Raw genomic sequence first — 18,159 nt, 5'->3', positions numbered from 1 at the left:
TGGGATTGGCATTCATTCAGTGGTCGTGTTCACTGAGGGCCCAGTGAGGGTACAAAACCATCCCTCGAACAGCAACTTTCAGGTCTGTTTTTTCCCAATACAAAACACAAAAATCTCTGGCATTGGGCTGGCTTTGAGGTTGTGAGGAATTTTTACATCCCAAGGTCGTCTTTCACCTTCACAGTTAGAACTTGCCAATACAAACATTTTTCAAAAAATCCAAATTTTCTTAAATTCTGAAAACTTGTTTTCCTACGTCAATGGCAAAGTGAGAAATCTGAATGTTTTTCCCATTAGCGTGAACAACTTTTTCAAGTTGGGAACCGTACAAATAATACAGAATTCATCAATGTTTCTGTTTACAAATGCAGAACCACAGACATTTAGTTCAGTTGACACGTCTATGTGCACATGCATCCTACCTGAATAATGATGGTGGGGCTCTTGAGGGCTTTTTAAGGAGGCTGAGATCTCTGAAATTATAGAGAAGATTGGCATTTTAATTACTTGGCTGGAGATAAATACATGCTTATGAATATATTGCCTTCAAAGTTTTTATTGAACAGGTTAATCAGAATGGCTTCTCAGTATTTGAAAAAAGCTTGCCTAATATCCTTTAACCACATTATTGTGCATGGTATCCTGACAGCTTCCAATCATCAATGTAATATCTGCAAACATATTTATATAGGGAATTAAAGAAAGACAGGTAATATTAGCCTCAAAGATGTATTTCCTCTGAACCAATTACACCTCTGGGTTGCAGAAGGCACGCAGCTGCCCATCATACTTCATGACATCCCAGAAGCACGATTCTCTGAGCTCCCTACCAAGATGCAGAACCCATAGGAAGACATTATTAATACCAAGTTATTAGGAGACTACTTCACTGACTTAAAATAACAACAAAATGATGAAAACACATTAAGAGCTATATCCCAGAAACAAAGGATGGGTTGGAAAATATAGCACCAAGGGATTTGTTTGGTTACACAAAGACTTTGTGTTGGGAACACCTCCTCCAAGCTTAACTCATTCTCTTCTATCTGCTCTGGTCCTAAATGACAAAGCTCCAGAGAAATCCTTTGCAACAGTTTTGCCATTTCATAAAGTCAAAATTAAAGTGGAGAACTTTTTGTCTCATGGTGGCAACTGCTTGATACCTAGTAAACAACATAATGAGCCCAATGGCACAGATCTCTCCAGCTTCTTGTTGCTGGATCAGGAAAGGAACAAGAATCATTTCCTTTGGGGAGGACTAGGAAAAAGTAAGATCAGCAGAAAAGGCTCCTCCTTTATGAATTCATCCAATAAAAGGAAAAAGTATTTAGCTCCTACTATTGTTCACCCTAGGCATGAGAGATGTCAATAAGATGTGGTTCCCATGCAACAAAGAAAGAAAATATACTACAAAAGACATATAATCACAATACAGTTTGTTAAGTAATATATGTAATAGAGGTATATAAGGATTATGGAATACACTAATTCCGTCTGGAAGGTGGGACCTTCATAAACACACAGTATGAAATACTTAAATGGTGTGGTCATCTGAGTCTAACAAAGCTAAATTCCAATCCTGGCTTCACCATTTAAGGAGCTGTGAGACCTCATTCATATTAATTCAACACATATTTATTAAGCACCTACTGTATGCTGGGCACTGGGCTATGCTCAAGAGAAAGCAATAATCAAAACAGATAAGGTCTCTGGCTACATTCTAGTAAAGGGAAATAGAAAATAAATAAACAAGTAAATGTATAGTATATATAGTATAGTATGTGTGTCTTATATACATCAAGGTAAGGTTAGAAAGTGTGGGGAACAGGGAAGTTGCTATTTTATACAGGGTGGTTAGGCAAGGCCTCTCTGATAGGATGAAATTTGATCACAGCCTAAAGGAAGAGAGTGGGTGAGGTATATGGATAAAGGAAGAGTATTCCAAGCAGAAGTAACGGCAAGTAGAAACACCCTGAGTCAGGCCCATGCTTGCCTCATTTAAGGAAGAGAGTGTGGCCAGAGTGTAGTGTACCGAATGAAGTGGGAGAGTTGCAGGGAAGCAGAACAGAACCTGTAAACTGTGTTTGGACTTTGCTTTTGTGTTTTTTGAGACTCTGTCATCTGGGCTAGAGGTGGCGTCAGCCTAGCTCACACCAGCCTCAAACTCCTAGGCTCAAACAATCCTGCCTCAGCCTCCTAAGTAGCTGGGACTACAGGTGCATGGCACCACACCCAGGTAATTGTTTTCTGTTTTTAGTAGAGACGGGGTCTCGCCCTTGCTCAGGCTGGTCTCGAACTTCTAACCTCAAGCTATCCTCCCGCCTTGGCCTCCCAAAGTGTTAGGATTACAGGCATGAGCCATTGTGCAGGGCCTTGGACTTTGCTTTTACAAAGTGAGATGGAATGCAATTTGAGCAGAGTGACTTGGTTCGACTTTCGGTTTAAAAGGATTATTCCAGCTGCTGTCTGGAACTAGACTATTGGAGAGCAATAGTTGGGAGGCCATACCATAATCCAAGGAAGAGGTGATGGCAACTTAAAATACGGTGTTTGTGGAAGTAGCGAAGTGATCAGATTCTTGATATATTTGTAATGATTAATAATGGACGGGATATGGGGATGTGAAAAATTGGGGGGCAAGTATGACTGCAAGACTTTAGCCTCAGAAACTGGAAGGATAGCATTGCCATTTCCTAAGATGAAGGAAGAGAGTGTTGGAACATTTTGTTTGAGATTCCTTTTAGACCCCTACATAGAGGTCATAATAAGCGATTGACCACTTACTTCTGCAAGGCAGAAATAATAAATGAAAGAGATCATGGATTTGAGCCTGGAAATTTGAATTAGGATCAGGTTGTCATGAGCACTGAAAAAATTTCAGGGGTTTGCAGTCCATCCTTAGGCAATAGGGAGCCATTGCAGACTTTTACACAAGTGAAGATTTATCATTCATAATTCTGATAGGAACACAGGAAAGTTTAAAGGTAAAGAAACCAACCAGAATGCTAACACAAACTCAAAGGAAAATGAAAGTATACACCTTTTATTTAGGAAAATAAATGTTGGCAGTTTTAAAAGTGGAGCAGTGGGATAGAACACAGACAACTTTAAAGATGCGAGTGTAGGATGGAGTTAGAAAGCAAGACTGATAGCTAAGAGCGATGTGGGGTGGGCGGGGGGAAGAAGATTGTAAATGACTAATATTTCCAGCTTGGGTGAAGGAAGAAGAGGCTATGAGAAAGATCAAAAGCAAGTCAACAACCACATAGGACACCCAGAGAAGCACAGCCTCAAGGAAACAGAAAGGAGACAGTACCAAGCAGGAAAAGTGGTCAACATCAAATGCCACAAGTTCACTGAGGACTAAAAAGAGGTCAAGTGACTTAACAATTGGAGTGGAGTTTCAAGAGATTGACAGGGACAGACACCATGGGCTGAAGATCAAGTGTTATCACTTTTTCAACTAATTTAGAGATGGTGGATAGGAGTGGCAGTTGAATGCTAGCTAAATCCAAAAAAGGACTATTTTTTCTTTTGTATAGAAAATGACTTAAGGCCAGGCCTGGTGGCTTACGCCTGTAATCCAGGCCAGGTGGGAGGATTGCTTGAGGTCAGGAGTTCGAGACCAGCCTGAGCAAGGGCGAGACCCAGTCTCTACTAAAAATAGAAACATTAGGCATGACGGTGCCTGCCTGCTGTCCCAGCTACTTGGGAGGCTGAGGCAGGAGGATTGCTCGAGCCCAGGAGTTTGAGGTTGCTGTGAGCTGTGATGACATGTCATTGCACTCTAGCTGGAGCAACAGACCAAGACTCTGTCTCAAAAAAAGAAAAGAAAAGAAAAAAGAAGAGAGGAGAGGAGAGGAGAGGAGAGGAGAGGAGAAGAGAGGAGAGGAAAAGAAAAAAGAAAATGACTTAAATTTGGTAGTAGGTTAGGGAACAGAAATCAACAACAAAAGAAGTACTGAAAACTTGAGAAAACAAGAACAAGACCGTAGAAGATGAAGGTGCCTACTCTACATCAAGAATGTGGAAAGGAGCTCATAGATTATGGTAAAGTTTGAGAGCAGCTATGAAGAGTGGCTTTACCACAGAGCTGTCTCACGTGACCTAGTCCTGTTTAGCCATTTGGGAATAGGGTCCTACTGAAACCATACAGGAAAAGGCACCTATACACAATCTTATGAATGGCTCTTAATGAGCAACATGTAAAAAAGTGACAGAGTTGTTGAATAGTTGAAATGACCTCAGTGATCACACTCTCACCCCCAGAGAAAAATGGGAAAATCACAAGCAAAAACAGGTCATTCAAAAATTTTTAAATCAGACATCAGTCTTGATTTGTCTGTAGAAAGATACTCACTGTTCTATTTTTCTCCTGAACTTCCTACATTGCATAGTAGACAAAAATCATAAATACAATTATAAGAACTACAAAAATCTCAGGACAGTGAACCTCACCATTAATAAGATGAAAAAATAAAAATAAAATATTTAAATATAAAAACTTACTGTCAATTCCATTTGAACTTCTCAACCTGTTTGAAAAAAATGAAGCCATTTAGATAATGCTGCTTTAAATCTGTCAATGTTCAAAAGCAGGAAAAAGCATTTGAAATAGTAACAACACAGCGTATATATTATATATACACACACATATAAATAAAATATATATACAGTCATTCATCACATAATGACATTTTGGTCAAAAGACTGCATATATGACTAGGGTCTCATAAGGTTAAAATAGAGCTGAAAAATTCCTATGCCTAGTGACGTTATAGCCATCATGACGTTACAACACAGTGCATTGCTCATGTGTCTGTGGTGATGCTGGTGTAAATAAATCTACTGCACTGCCAGGCACATAGAGTCTAGCACATACAATTATGTACAGTATATAATACCTGATAATGATAATATATGACTATGTTCTTAGTTTATGTATTTATTTACTACGCTATACTTTTAATCATTATTTTAGGATATACTTCTACTTCTTAAAAATAAAAAAAGTTAGCCGTAAAAACATCCTCAGGCAGTTCCTTCAGGAGGGATTCCAGAAGAAGGCATTGTTATCACAGGAGATGACAGCTCCATGGATGTTATTGCCCCTGAAGACCTTCCAGTGGGACAACATGTGGAGGTGGAAGACAGTGATATTGATGATCCTGACCCTGTGTAAGCTTAGGCTAACGTGTGTGTATGTGTCTTAGTTTTTAACAAAAAACCTTAAAAAGTAAAAAAAAAAAATTAAGGATGGAAAGAAGGAAAATATTTTTGTATAGCTATACTATGTGTTTGTGTTTTAAGCTAAGTGGTATTACAAAAGAGTCAAAAAACTAAAATTAAAAAGTTTATAAAGTAAAAAAGTTACAGCAAGCTAAGGTTAATTTATTATTGAAGAAAGAAAAATATGTTTCTATAAATTTAGTGTAGCCTAAGTGTACAGTGTTTATGAAGTGTGCAGCGGTGTACAGTAATGTCTAGACCTTCACATTCACTCACCACTCACTGACTCAACCAGAGGTACTTTCGGTCCGGAACTTCCATTTCCAGTAAGTGCCCTACACAGGCGCACCATTTTTTATCTTTTATACTGTATATTTACTGTACCTTTTCTGTATTTTTACTGTACCTTTTCTATATTTAGACATGTTTAGATACACAAATACTTACCATTATGCTTTAATTGCCCAGTATTCAGTACAGTAACATGCTGTACGGGTTTCTAGCCTAGGGGCAATAGGCCATACCATATAGCCTAGGTATGGAGTAGGCTATATTATCTAGGTTTGTATAAGTACCCTAGGTGATGGTCACACAATGATGAAATCCCCTAATGACACATTTCTCAGAAAGTATCCTCGTCATGAAGGGATGCAGGACTGTATATATATTGAAAGTAAAGTATCCATTATATCTGATCCCTATCATTATCAATAGAGAAGTTTATAACCCTACAAGTATTTTCATAGAAAAATGAACACCAGATATGAATGTAAGTCATTTACTGTGTTTGCCCTAAGCTAATTGAAAAACAGTTGTATTTTATTTAATTAGCTATGTGATCACACAACATATATAAAATTTAACGTATTTGTGTTGTTCTGGATCAATTAAACTAACGGGTTCCTGAACTATGCAAAGTAGATGCCTACAAATGAGTCTATGAATGTCTCTGGACAAGCCTACAAATCAGTTTCATTAGCCCACGTGGCCCCTAAATGTTCACAGGCTGAAATTAGCTCTCTTTTAATTGTTACTTGCCCTGCTCAAGTGCACAAGTGGCCACAGGCAAGTCTGAATAAGTGCATTCAAAGAATATCTCCACCCTTGAAGGTCTTTAGGGGAGAAAGTACAATTACAATTATTGTTTAATTTCATGCTGCAATAAACCACTGCTCTGCATGAGCACAAACTACTAAACTTTTGGGAGAAGAAAGTCATGTGTCCTTTAAGTCTGGAGGCAGACTCACATGGAGACCATGAAAGCTCCAGAGAAAGGCCATCTTTAACTGAGCTAACTGCAAACTGAAAGTCACTTTCTACCTGCCCGGTAGCAACTGGCCCTTCCATAGAGTAGATGGTTTTAAATTCTAGCCCCAATAGTTATATGGAGAGTCAATTTGTTGATATAACTACAAAAGTCCAGAAAACACTACAAACAAAACAAGATTGTTTCAAATCTTTGTTTGGTTGGTTTTCAGATTTTATTTCTCTGAATAAATAAAATTCCAGGAGGATACTCAAGTATATAACCCTGTGAGTTTTCTATCATCTCTCTCTCTCTCTCCATCCTGTCTTCCTTTCCTTCTCTGTCTCAATACTTCTCAGAGTTACTGCTTTGACTATTAGGATATTACTGAGAAACCAAAAATAAGAAAGATCAGCTTCATAAGCTAAAAGGAAAGAATTGAGGGAAAAAAAGAATTGTTTTTAAAACTAAAAAATAAACATAATCAGGTGCTCAGTCCATTTCTTTAGGGAAGATAGATTTCTACTCTTTAATGCAAATTTACAATCTTATCTACCCAAAAAGATATGATAAATCATTATTCCATGTGCTGGTTTTTTGACACTGAAAAGAAGAATGTTTAATCTGCTATAGAAGTATGTATTTCATTATATTCTTAAAAGGCACTCGAGTGATACCTTATTGCCAAAAACAGAAAAACTTGGAGAAGAAATTATTTTCATTCTCGCTAACAAAATGTGTGCTTTTTTCCTCCTTTCCTGACCAAATTAAATCTTTGTTCCTAATTAGGTCAAAAAGCAGAAGCCGTTGGCATGGATGAGGAGAGACAGGAACACGCATACACTGCTGGTGGGACTGCAAACTAGTGCAACCCCTGTGGAAAGCATTATGGAGATACCTTAAACAGATTCAAATAGACCTACCATTCGATCCAGCAATCCCATTATTGGGCATCTACCCAAAGGAACATAAGTCATTCTATGACAAAGACACCTGTACTCGAATGTTTATAGCAGCACAATTCACAATCGCAAAGATGTGGAAACAACCCAAATGCCCATCAATTCATGAATGGATTAGTAAATTATGGTATATGTATACCATGGAGTATTACTCAGCCATAAGAAATAACAGTGATACGACATCTCTTTGGTTCTCCTAGAGAGAGTTGGAACCCATTATATTAAGTGAAGTATCCCAAGAATGGAAAAACAAGCATCACATGTACTCACCAGAAAATTGGTTTCCCTGACCATCACCTAAATGCACATTTGGGAATGATACCAATCGGATATAAGACTGAGGTGGGGGGGTGGAGGGAGGGGATGGGCGTATGCCTACATGATGAGTGCATTGCGCACCGTCTGGGGAATGGTCACGCTTGAAGGTGCTGACTCGGGGAGGGGGGGGTGCGAGGAGGGGATGGGTGTATACCTACATGATGAGTGCAAAGCGCACTGTCTGGGGAATGGACACGCCTGGAGTTCTGACTCGGGGGGACAGGTGGTACATGGGCAACGTATGTAACCTGAACTTTTGTACCCCCATAATAAGCTGAAATTAAAAAAAAAAAAAAAAAAAAAAAAAGAAAGCAGAAGCCAAAGACTCTTCAAGAGAGACAGTTCGAAATACTCACAGGAAGTTCCTATTGAGGTCTGTGCTCCGGGAACTCCACGAAGAGTCTTCACTCAGGTCCTGAGCAGGAGAGAAAGGCCATCAGACGTGCAGCCAACATACTCCCACCCCAATTTTCCAGTAACGTGTTTACAAAATACACTCCTTGGAGGACAATTCTTTTTCCTTCCTCTAGCTTAATATTTCTCTTTTAATAAACATACTAAACCCAAGCTAGAAAGATGCAGAATGTCAAAACAATATCAGAGTAACTCAATGTGTCAATGGACTTGAACAGAATGAAATTACTTTTATGAGGACATCGAGGAGAAAATGTAATATATGAAAGTTTTTACAGGAATAGGACTAAATGTACAAAATCAGGTAATGACTCAAAAGAAAGAATGAAGGTACAAATTGACAGACAACATAGATCATCACATCATGACGTCCTATCGTCAGTAGATTATCGTTTCAGGTGACAATGATTATTTAAACCTTGAATTTACCTTATTCTATTTCCTATTTAAATTCAACTAATATTTCTTGAGAACTAATACATTTCAGGCATTACTCTAGGCATTGCATAGGTGTTATTTTTATGTCCACTATCAGTAATCTCTTAAGGTTGACATTAGCCCCGTTTTAGAGATATAGCTAGTGATGCTCATAGGTTAATTGATGTATATAGCATTGAAACATAGGAGGTGGCAGAGCCAGAATTTAAGCTCAGGTCCTTGCCTCCAATTACCCTCAAACAGTCTTATATTTTCTTCTCAAAACCTTTCACAGATACCATTCCTAAAAGAACATCTAAGGTTCTCAGTACATATTCATACAAGTCGCGTTTCTACAGTTCCCAAGTTCAAACAGTTAATATGTATTCAAAGAAGACTCAAAATTAGATTTCTTGGGTTACTCTAACTAGTCACACTTCCCACATGGAATAAAACTGTGGTCCCCAAGCCCTGGGCCGTAGACCAGTACCCCGTCCATGGCTGGTTAGGAACTGGGCCACACAGCAGGAGGCGAGCAGCGGGCCAGCAAGAGAAGCTTCATCTGTGTTTTTAGCCGCTCCCCATTGCTCACATCGCCGCCTGAGCTCCTCATCCTGTCAGATCAGCGGCAGGCATTAAATTCTCATAAGAGCACAAACCCTCTTGTAAACTGGGCATGTGAGGGATCTAGGTTGTGGGCTCCTTACGAGAATGTAATAATGCCCAGCGATCTAAGGTGGAGCTGAGGTGGTGATGCTAGTGCTGGGGAGCAGCTGCAAATACAGATTATCATTAGCAGAGAGAGTTGAGTGCACAATAAATTTAATGCACCTGAATCATCCCAAAACCATCCCCCCCCCACCACCATCCATGGAAAAATTGTCTTTCATGAAATAGGTTCCTGGTGCCGAAAAGGTTGGGGGCTATTGTACTAAAACAAGGCAAATATTTGTAGATGGTAAGAAAAACAGACGGCAAAATCAGAGAATCTCAGCGTTGGAGAAGCACGGAGGGTCCTTTACCCCACAATGCTTGCATCCCCTCTGTCATGTCTGCAAAGAGGCTTGTTCAGCCTATGCTTGACTAACCACACTAGCAAGGGACTCACTCCTTCCAGAAATAAACCAGTCCATGCTTGGAAAGCTCCAATTGCTAAAAATTTCTCCTCAGATTGGGCTGAAATCTGTCTCCCCATAGCTTCTATGTGTTGATTCTAGATCTACCTCTTTAAAAGTGTGTAGAAAATACCTTATTTTTCCTTCCACGTGACAACTTTTATATATTTGAAAACAGTTTCTAAAATTTCTGAAATCTTTCTCTCTCATGCTGACCATTCCCAGGATAAATTATTGGGTAGAAAAGGTAAATTTCATAAAGAATAACAAAGAAAGAATAATATGAAGATGCTAAAAAAAAAAAAGATTGAGCAGGGATCCAACTTCAAAACAAAGACTAAAGTGAATACTGATTAAAAAGTAGAAGTCAATTAAGGGCCATAAAGGTCAAGAAAAGTATTGCATGCTAGAATTTTTTTTTTTTTTTTAACTTTCAAAATATTTTTACCTCTTGAGACTGCTTCAGGTAATCACTGACTTGTATAGCCTGTTGATCAATTTCTTTCGTTTTCATTTTCTGGTATAAATAATGTTCCAGATCTTGTAAAAAAGGAAGAAAAAATTAGAAAATACATGAAAATGTGTTACATTCAAATCACAGTTCCCAAATAGAAAAATCTGAACACAGTACATTCATTTAAACTTGGATATAGTTTTCTCTTTCTGTTTTTAGCAAGTTTTATCAAGTTTCCTTTATCCTTTTTTTTTTCCTCAAGAGGTTGAAAGCTACATATTCTATTTCTATCCTTCTATACTTTTACATTTATTACAACTTATACTTCTCTGTCAAAGTCAAGAATTAATGATGCATAATTTGTTCTCTTATAAAACAACACCTTTAGTAATGTGTTTGTATTTACCTTCTCCTGTATACTATAGCCCAGACTTTCTTTAAAATACATAAAATTTTAGTTCCAAATTGTTAGGACTCCTTCCTTAGCAACTGCATCAAGCATCATAGTAGGCTACTTAAAAGCAACAACAACAAAAGAAAGATAGAAAGGAATGTCATCAAATAGGTTTAATTTTTAGCCTTTTCTTTAAAAGGATGATGAGGCTCACTATTGCTATTTTTCTTTTAACCTGGTACTTACTGCAGATAGTAGGTAAATAGCAATTATTTAATAAATACTTGGTTAGATGAATTCTGAGAATAATAGTTATTAAGACTCCTGAATAAATGCAGGTGATAATAGTAGTGTTTTTCCCCCAATGATTTTGTGCTAGAAAAAAAAAAATAGTATACAAGAAGTGTAAGAAAAAACTTACCTAAAAATCATAAAATTTTCATATATGATATTCCTTGTAGTCTTGGAATATCATAAAATTATGATGAATATGATTTAAATGATAGCACAGTATTATAATTAAAATAAAAGACCTATAGGAAAAGCTAAATATATACTTTCCCTTTTCATAGATAATTTCCTGGGGACCTTACTTTTTGTGTTTAAAAAGAGCTACCTGACAGGGCATCTCCCTTTCCCCAAACTTTCATTTTTTTAAATTCTTTTTAAATGAATTCTTAGCTCAGACATGTTTCTGAAAAACGAGCTTCTCAATCCTGGATGTGGTTTGAGAAAGACTACGGGCCTCGTCACCCACTCAGATTGGCCGGGCACTCAGTCTAGTTCCCCAGCCTTACCTCCCTCTCTGCTCATGTGACCTCACCAGGTTCTTTCCCAGAAACCTCCTGCCACATGCATCTTTCTCTGTTTGAAATTTATTGGAAAGAATTTACATAATTTAGGAAGAATGACATATAATTACCTAAATATGGATTATACTATTTATAAAAAAAATAGAATACATGAGATCTATATATAACATAAACACATGACGTTTATAAATAAAATGAATATATTTATAATTGGTCCCAGAATCATGTCTTTAGGTGTGGGATTTGATCTACTCAAATTTATTGTTGCTAGTAAACTGTGTGATTTAAGGCAAGGCAAGTAAGCTCTGGAGCCATATCTATAAATTGAGAGGATTCTGAATAATTTAATTTCTAATATCTCTTTCAGCTTAGAGTCTATTTGATTCCTCAGTGATTTAACAGAGTACTTTTTAGACATAAATCAGAATTTCTCTATCTTAGCACTGACATTTTGAGTTGGATAACTCCTTGTCATGGGGGCTGACCCACGCGTTGTAGGATGTTAGCAGCATCTCTGGCTCTACTCACTAGATGCCAAGAGCACTTCCCGCCCACTTTAGTTGTGACAACCAAAAATATCTCCCAATAGGCAAATGTCCCGTGAGGAAGGCAGGGTGGGGTACAAAACCACTACTTTTTGAGAATCACTCACCATAAGAAGCAAGCAGGATTTTAAAGAAACACAGTAGCATAAATTTCAATGCAATTTCTAATTTGCACTCTTTTTTTTTCTTTATTTTTTTTAATTTTTTTTTTTTTTTTTTTTTTGGAGACAGAGTCTCACTCTGTTGCCCAGGCTAGAGTGTCGTGGCATCAGCCTAGCTCACAGCAACCTCAAAATCCTGGGCTTAAGCAATCCTCCTGCCTCAGCCTCCCGAGTAGCTGGGACTACAGGCATGTACCACCATACCTGGCTAATTTTTTCTATTTTTAGTTGTTTGCCTAATTTCTTTCTATTTTTAGTAGAGACGGGGTCTCGCTCTTGCTCAGGCTGGTCTCAAACTCCTGACCTTGAGCAATCCTCCTGCCTCAGCCTCCCAGAGTGCTAGGATTACAGGCGTGAGCCACCGCGCCCGGCTTCTAATTTGTACTCTTAAGTTTAGTATTTTAGATGATTTTAAATCTTTATGACGCCTTAATCACATAGTCTTTCTGTTTAAAAATTGATAAAGGTCTCTAATGCAAGAAGTTGAAAATTTTGATCATTGCTGTCTTTTCTGTTCATACTCTGCCCTCATCCTACCTGTCCTGACTTACTGCACATTCCACGCCTAGCTCATGGCCTTCATTCCCAGCTGGTTCATCTGTCTTCTTTGCTCTACAAATACCATTAGTAAGCTTAAAGGATACTTGCCCACAGAATAAACACCACAGGTGTGCAATATTAAATAACCAACTTTAACTCAAACCACTGAATTCTGTGTAAGGGTCCATAGCAGTGTCACATGTACTTTAAGAATTTATAACATTAGACAATCTCCTACCCTGTAAACCAGGCTAGATGAATGCCCTCTGGGAGAAACACTCTGAGTCAGGTACAACAGGTGTGAGTATAAGAGACAATCTAAATCTTAATTTCTCTTTTCTGGATTCCTTTAAACAAATGAAATTTTGTTCATAAAAATTAAAAAGAGAAAAGAGCTGTTTTCCTAGGAGAGTATTCCACCACCTCTTTCCCTCATTTCCACCTGAAAGACCAGGAGTCTTTTAATGGCCTAAAAAGCTTACCCTGAGAAAACTCTACCAGGTTTTTTGTGTTCTAGAACTGTAAACTGTTACATACTTATCTGACTAAATTTGGACCCCGTAAGCCAATTCTTGTTGCACTCCTCTTCTTCTGAGATATTATTTTCTCCTGGCTCTGGATTTAATTGGTCACTTTGACAGCAGGCATTGATTGTTATGATCTGGAGAGAAACACACTTGTTAGAACACAGTCACATGAATCCAAAAGCATTTTGAGTCACATTAATAGAGGCACCACGGTGAGGAGCGTGGTTGTTAATACACTAGCTGCATATTAGAATCACCTGAGAAGTTTTGACACCCAGGCTGGCAGGACACAGGCACCCATGTGATTTCTCTTTGCAGTTGTGGTTAAGAACCAGGGTGTGGAGCAGGGGTTCTCAAACTCGAGTGTGCATCAGGGCTAGGGTGCTGGGGTAAACCACAAATCACTGGGTCTCACCCCCAGGATCTCTGATGCAGTAAGTCTAGAAGGAGGGAGAATCTGAATCTCTACTAAGTTCCCAAGTAATGCTCACGTTGCTGATAGGAGATCATATTTTGAGAACCACTAGTATGGAGTAAAAAATCATAGGGCTTGGAGCCAAAGAACTGGTTTTGAAATTCTAACTCTGTCACTTAGAAGTTATGTGAACTTGGGCAAATCATTTAATGTCTCTAACTTCCATCCCCTTCATCACTAAAATAAAAGATAGCCAATAATATGGCTGCCCTATGTATTTCCCAAGTATGGAACAAATAGGATAAATGGGTAACTACAAAGCACTAAACAAATGCAAGTTGAGTACTTGAGCTCAGTTGCAATTTCTAGTTGAACTCTAGCCATTTGAACTATTCCAAAACTAAATCTACTTAAATGCATATTTCACGGGATTCCAGCAAGTCATGGCATTTTCCCTGAAAGAACAGCTTTCCTTATTGAGCTAAATCTCTCCCCTGCAAAGTAGTTTTACATAATTGTCTCGATATTTGTCTCTTCACTTCTGTTTCTCATTCTAAAAAGAAGGCTGAAGTATTTTTTAAAATGTGTCCAGATTATTATTTGGAAAAATAAGTGCAAAATGGAAAAGTGAAGCAGGGTATTCAGACCGTGAAAGGTGAATTCATGCAGAATTGCTAATTCAGATCTAAGACTTTCTAACAATGTATAAAAAGATTCACTGAATGAAAATGAAAACAGCATACCAAAATTTGTAGGATAGAGCTAAAACCATGCTTACACGGAATTTTATAGCACTAAATGCCTATATCAGAAAAGAAAGCCTCAAATCAATGAGCAAAGTTCCTACCTTAACAAACTAGAAAGAAAAGAGCAAGTTAAAGCCAAAGTAAATAGAATAAAGAAAATAATAAAAATAAGAGGGGAAATCCATGAAATAGAAATCAGAGAAAAATCAATGAAACCAAGAGCTGGTTCTTTGAGATGATCAAAAAAATAGACAAACCTGTAGCCAGACCAATCACGAAACAAAAAGAAAGCACAAATTTAAAATGTTAGGAATGAAAGGAGTGATGTCACTACAGATCTCACAGATAATAGGAGGATAAGAGACTATAAAGAACATTATGCCAATAAATTCAACAATTTAAATTCCTTAGAATACACAAATAAGCAAAGCTCATTCAAGAAAAATTAGACAACCTGACTAAAACTATATCTATTTCAGAAATTGATTTGTAGTTATTTGTAGTTAAAATCTTTCCACAAAGATGGTTTCATTGTTCAATGCTACTGAATATTCCAGATTGAAATAATATCAATTTCTTACAAATTCACCCAGAAAACTGAAGAAGTGGGGACACTTTCCAACTTATCAATAAACCCAGAATCACCCTAATACTAAAACCAGACAAAGATATTACAATAAAAGTGAACTAAAGACAAATATCCCTCAAGAATACAAATGCAAAAACATCTTATCAATGTTTTAGCAAAATGAATGCAATATATTAAAAAATAATACATTATGGCCAAGTGGGGTTCATCTCAGAAAAATTGATTCAATATTCAAAACTAATTCTAACATAACAAAATCAATTAATTCATCATATTAACACAATCAAATGGAGAGCCATCTAATAATCTAGTTGCAGAAAAAGCATTTGACAAATGCCGTCATCCATTAATGATAAAAATTCTCTGACAACTAGGAATAGAAGAAAAGTTTTTCAACCTGATAAAGGGCATCTACATAAAAACCTACAGCTAACATCACACTTAATGGTAAAAGACTAAATGCTTTCCCCCAAAAGCAGATACAAGGAAAGAAAATTTGCTTTTACCACTTCTATCCAATATTGTAGTAGAGGTTCTAGCCAGTGCAATTAGGAAAGAAAAAGAAATAAAACACATCCATATTGGAAAGGAAGAACTAAAACTGTATCTATAAACAGCATGATCATTAATATAGAAAATTCTAAAGAAGCTACAAAAAACCTACTTAAACAAGTACTTTTAGCAAGGTTATAGAATACAAGACCAATATAAAAATATATTCCTGTATACCACAAACAAATAATCAGAAATCAAAATTGTTAAATAATGACAGTTATAATAAAATTTGAAAATATGAAATACTCAGGGATACACTTAACAAAAGATTTTTAAGACTTGTACATTGCAAACTATAAAACATGACTGAGAAATTGAAGAAGATCTAAATAGAGAGATATAACATGTTCATGATTCAGAAGACTCATTATTGTTAAGATGTGAACTTTCCCCAAATTGACATATAGATTTATGGCAATTCCATTCACAATCCTAGCAGGCTTCTCTGTAAAAATTGACAAGTTGATTTGGAATTTACATGGAAATAAATGCAAAGAACATAAAATAGCTATACAACTTCTTGAAAAAGAAAAAAAAATTTGGACCTGTAATATATGATTTCAAGACTTATTATAAAGTTATTGTATTCAAGATAGCATAATATTGCCATGATAGACAGAAATTGATCCATATATGTTATAGATCTACACAGTTAATTTTTGAGAAAGATGTCAAGGCAACTCAATAGGAAAGAAATATCTTTTTACCAAAAAACAATAGAAAATTTTGGTATTAATATTCATGAAAGAGAGAGGGAGGAATGCATGGAGGAAAAGAGGGAGCTCAGTTTTTCCCTATTACCATATACAAAAATTATCTCAAAATAGATTCTAGATCTAAATGTAAGAACTAAAACTATAAAACTCCTAGAAGAAAACACAAGAGATAATCTTAGTGACCTTGGTTTTGGCAAAAAAAATTTAAATGTGATACAAAAGCAAAGACTATAAAAGAAAGAAAACATTTTACTTCATCAAAATAAAAAATTTATATGCTTCAAAGAAAATTTATGAAAATGAAAAGGCATGCCACTGAGAGAAAATACTTGCAAAAACATCTATCCAAGACAGGACTTATATCTAGAATATATTAAAAATTCTTACAACTTTATAATAAGACAACAACCCAATTTTTTAAATGAGCAAAATATCAGAACATGTCACTAAAAAAGATACAGTCATGTGCCACATAACAATGCTTCAGTCAATGACAGACCACATATACAATGGTGGTCCCACAAGGTTATAATGGAGCTGAAAAATTCCTATCACTTAGTGATGTCATAGCTGCCATAATATTGTAGCATAATTATTTTATTTTGTATAAATTTAGTAAAACCTAAGTGTACAGTGTTTATAAAGTCGATATTAGTGTCAGTAATATCTTAGGCCTTCACATTCACTCATCACTCACTCACTGACTCACCCAGAGCAACTTCCAGTCCTGCAAGCTCCATTCATAGTAAGTGCCCTATACAGGTGTACCATTTTTTATCTTTTATACAGTATTTTTACCATACTTTTTCTATGTTTATATACACAAATACTTGCCATTGTGTTATACTGGCCTACAGTGTTTGGTATAGTAATGTGCTATACAGTTGCAGTCCCCACCCCTGGGTCTGTTACCTGTTAGGAACCAGGCCGCACAGCAGGAGGTGAGCAGCAGGCCAGCAAGCAAAGCTTCATCTGTATTTACAGCTGCTCCCCATTGCTCGCATCACCGCCTGAGCTCCACCTCCTGTCAGATCAGTGGTGGCATTAGATTCTCATAAGAGCTCAAACCCTACTGTGAACTGTGCATGCGAGGGGTCTAGGCTGGTGCTCCTTATGAGAATCTAATGCCTGATGATCTGAGGTGGAGCTGAGGCAGTCACGCTAGCGCTGAGGAGCGGCTGCAAATACAGATTATCATTAGCAAAAAGGTTTGACTGAATAATAAATGCAATGCATCTGAATCATCTCGAACCATCCTCCCAGCCCTGGTTCCTAGAAAAACTGTCTTTCATGAAACCAGTCTCTAGTGCCAAAAAGGTTGGGGACCGCTGCTGTATAGGTCTGTATCCTAGGAGCAATCTATAACATATAGCCCAGGTGTGCAGTAGGCTATACCACCTAGGTTTCTGTAAGGACACTCTTATGATCTTCACACAATGACAAAAAAGCATTTCTCAGAAAGTATCCCCATCGGTCAGTGATGTGTGGCTGTACAGATGGCAAATAAACACATGAAAGATGTCTAGCAGCATTAGTCACTATAGAAATGCAAATGAAACCACCATGAGCTACCACTACACACCCACTAATACGACTAAAATTAAAAAGACTGAGTATACTGGATTAGTGAGCGCTATGGTTTGAATGTTTGTCCTCTCCAAAACGGATGCTGAAACTTAAACCCCCGTGTAACATATGAAGAGGTGGGCCTTTAAGAGGTGATTGGGCCATGAGGCCTCTGCCTCTTGAATGGATTAATTCATGCGTGGATTAATGGACTAATGGGTTATTGAAGGAGTGGCTTAGTTATCAAGACAGAGAGTCTGTTATAAAAGCTAGTTTGGCTGCTTTCACGAGCTCCCTTGCCAAGGGACACCCTGCACCACCTTGGGACTATGCAGAGAGTCCCCACCAGCAAGAAAGCTCTCACCAGAGGTAGCCCCTCTGTGTTGGACTTCCCAGCATCCAGAGCTGTAAGAAATGTTATTAATTTCTTTTCTTTAT

At 37.3% G+C, this 18,159-nt stretch overlaps 1 protein-coding gene across 2 annotated transcripts in view; it reads right to left on the bottom strand.

Annotated features, from left to right (window-relative positions):
* TRPM6 (transient receptor potential cation channel subfamily M member 6) overlaps nucleotides 1-18,159 on the bottom strand; it is a 163,862-nt gene that overhangs the window by 20,637 nt on the left and 125,066 nt on the right. For both annotated transcript variants that reach the window (XM_069476382.1, XM_069476383.1), the window contains 5 exons: nucleotides 13,145-13,268; nucleotides 10,150-10,241; nucleotides 8,112-8,170; nucleotides 4,510-4,535; nucleotides 423-473 (listed from right to left, as the gene is read on the bottom strand). In XM_069476382.1, coding sequence (XP_069332483.1) covers nucleotides 423-473; nucleotides 4,510-4,535; nucleotides 8,112-8,170; nucleotides 10,150-10,241; nucleotides 13,145-13,268 — 352 coding nt within the window. The remainder of the gene's footprint in view (nucleotides 1-422; nucleotides 474-4,509; nucleotides 4,536-8,111; nucleotides 8,171-10,149; nucleotides 10,242-13,144; nucleotides 13,269-18,159) is intronic.

The sequence above is a fragment of the Eulemur rufifrons genome, chromosome 7 (genome assembly GCF_041146395.1).
Source record: "Eulemur rufifrons isolate Redbay chromosome 7, OSU_ERuf_1, whole genome shotgun sequence".
NCBI classification, from domain to species: domain Eukaryota; kingdom Metazoa; phylum Chordata; class Mammalia; order Primates; family Lemuridae; genus Eulemur; species Eulemur rufifrons.
This window is presented reverse-complemented; position numbering and strand designations above follow the sequence as displayed.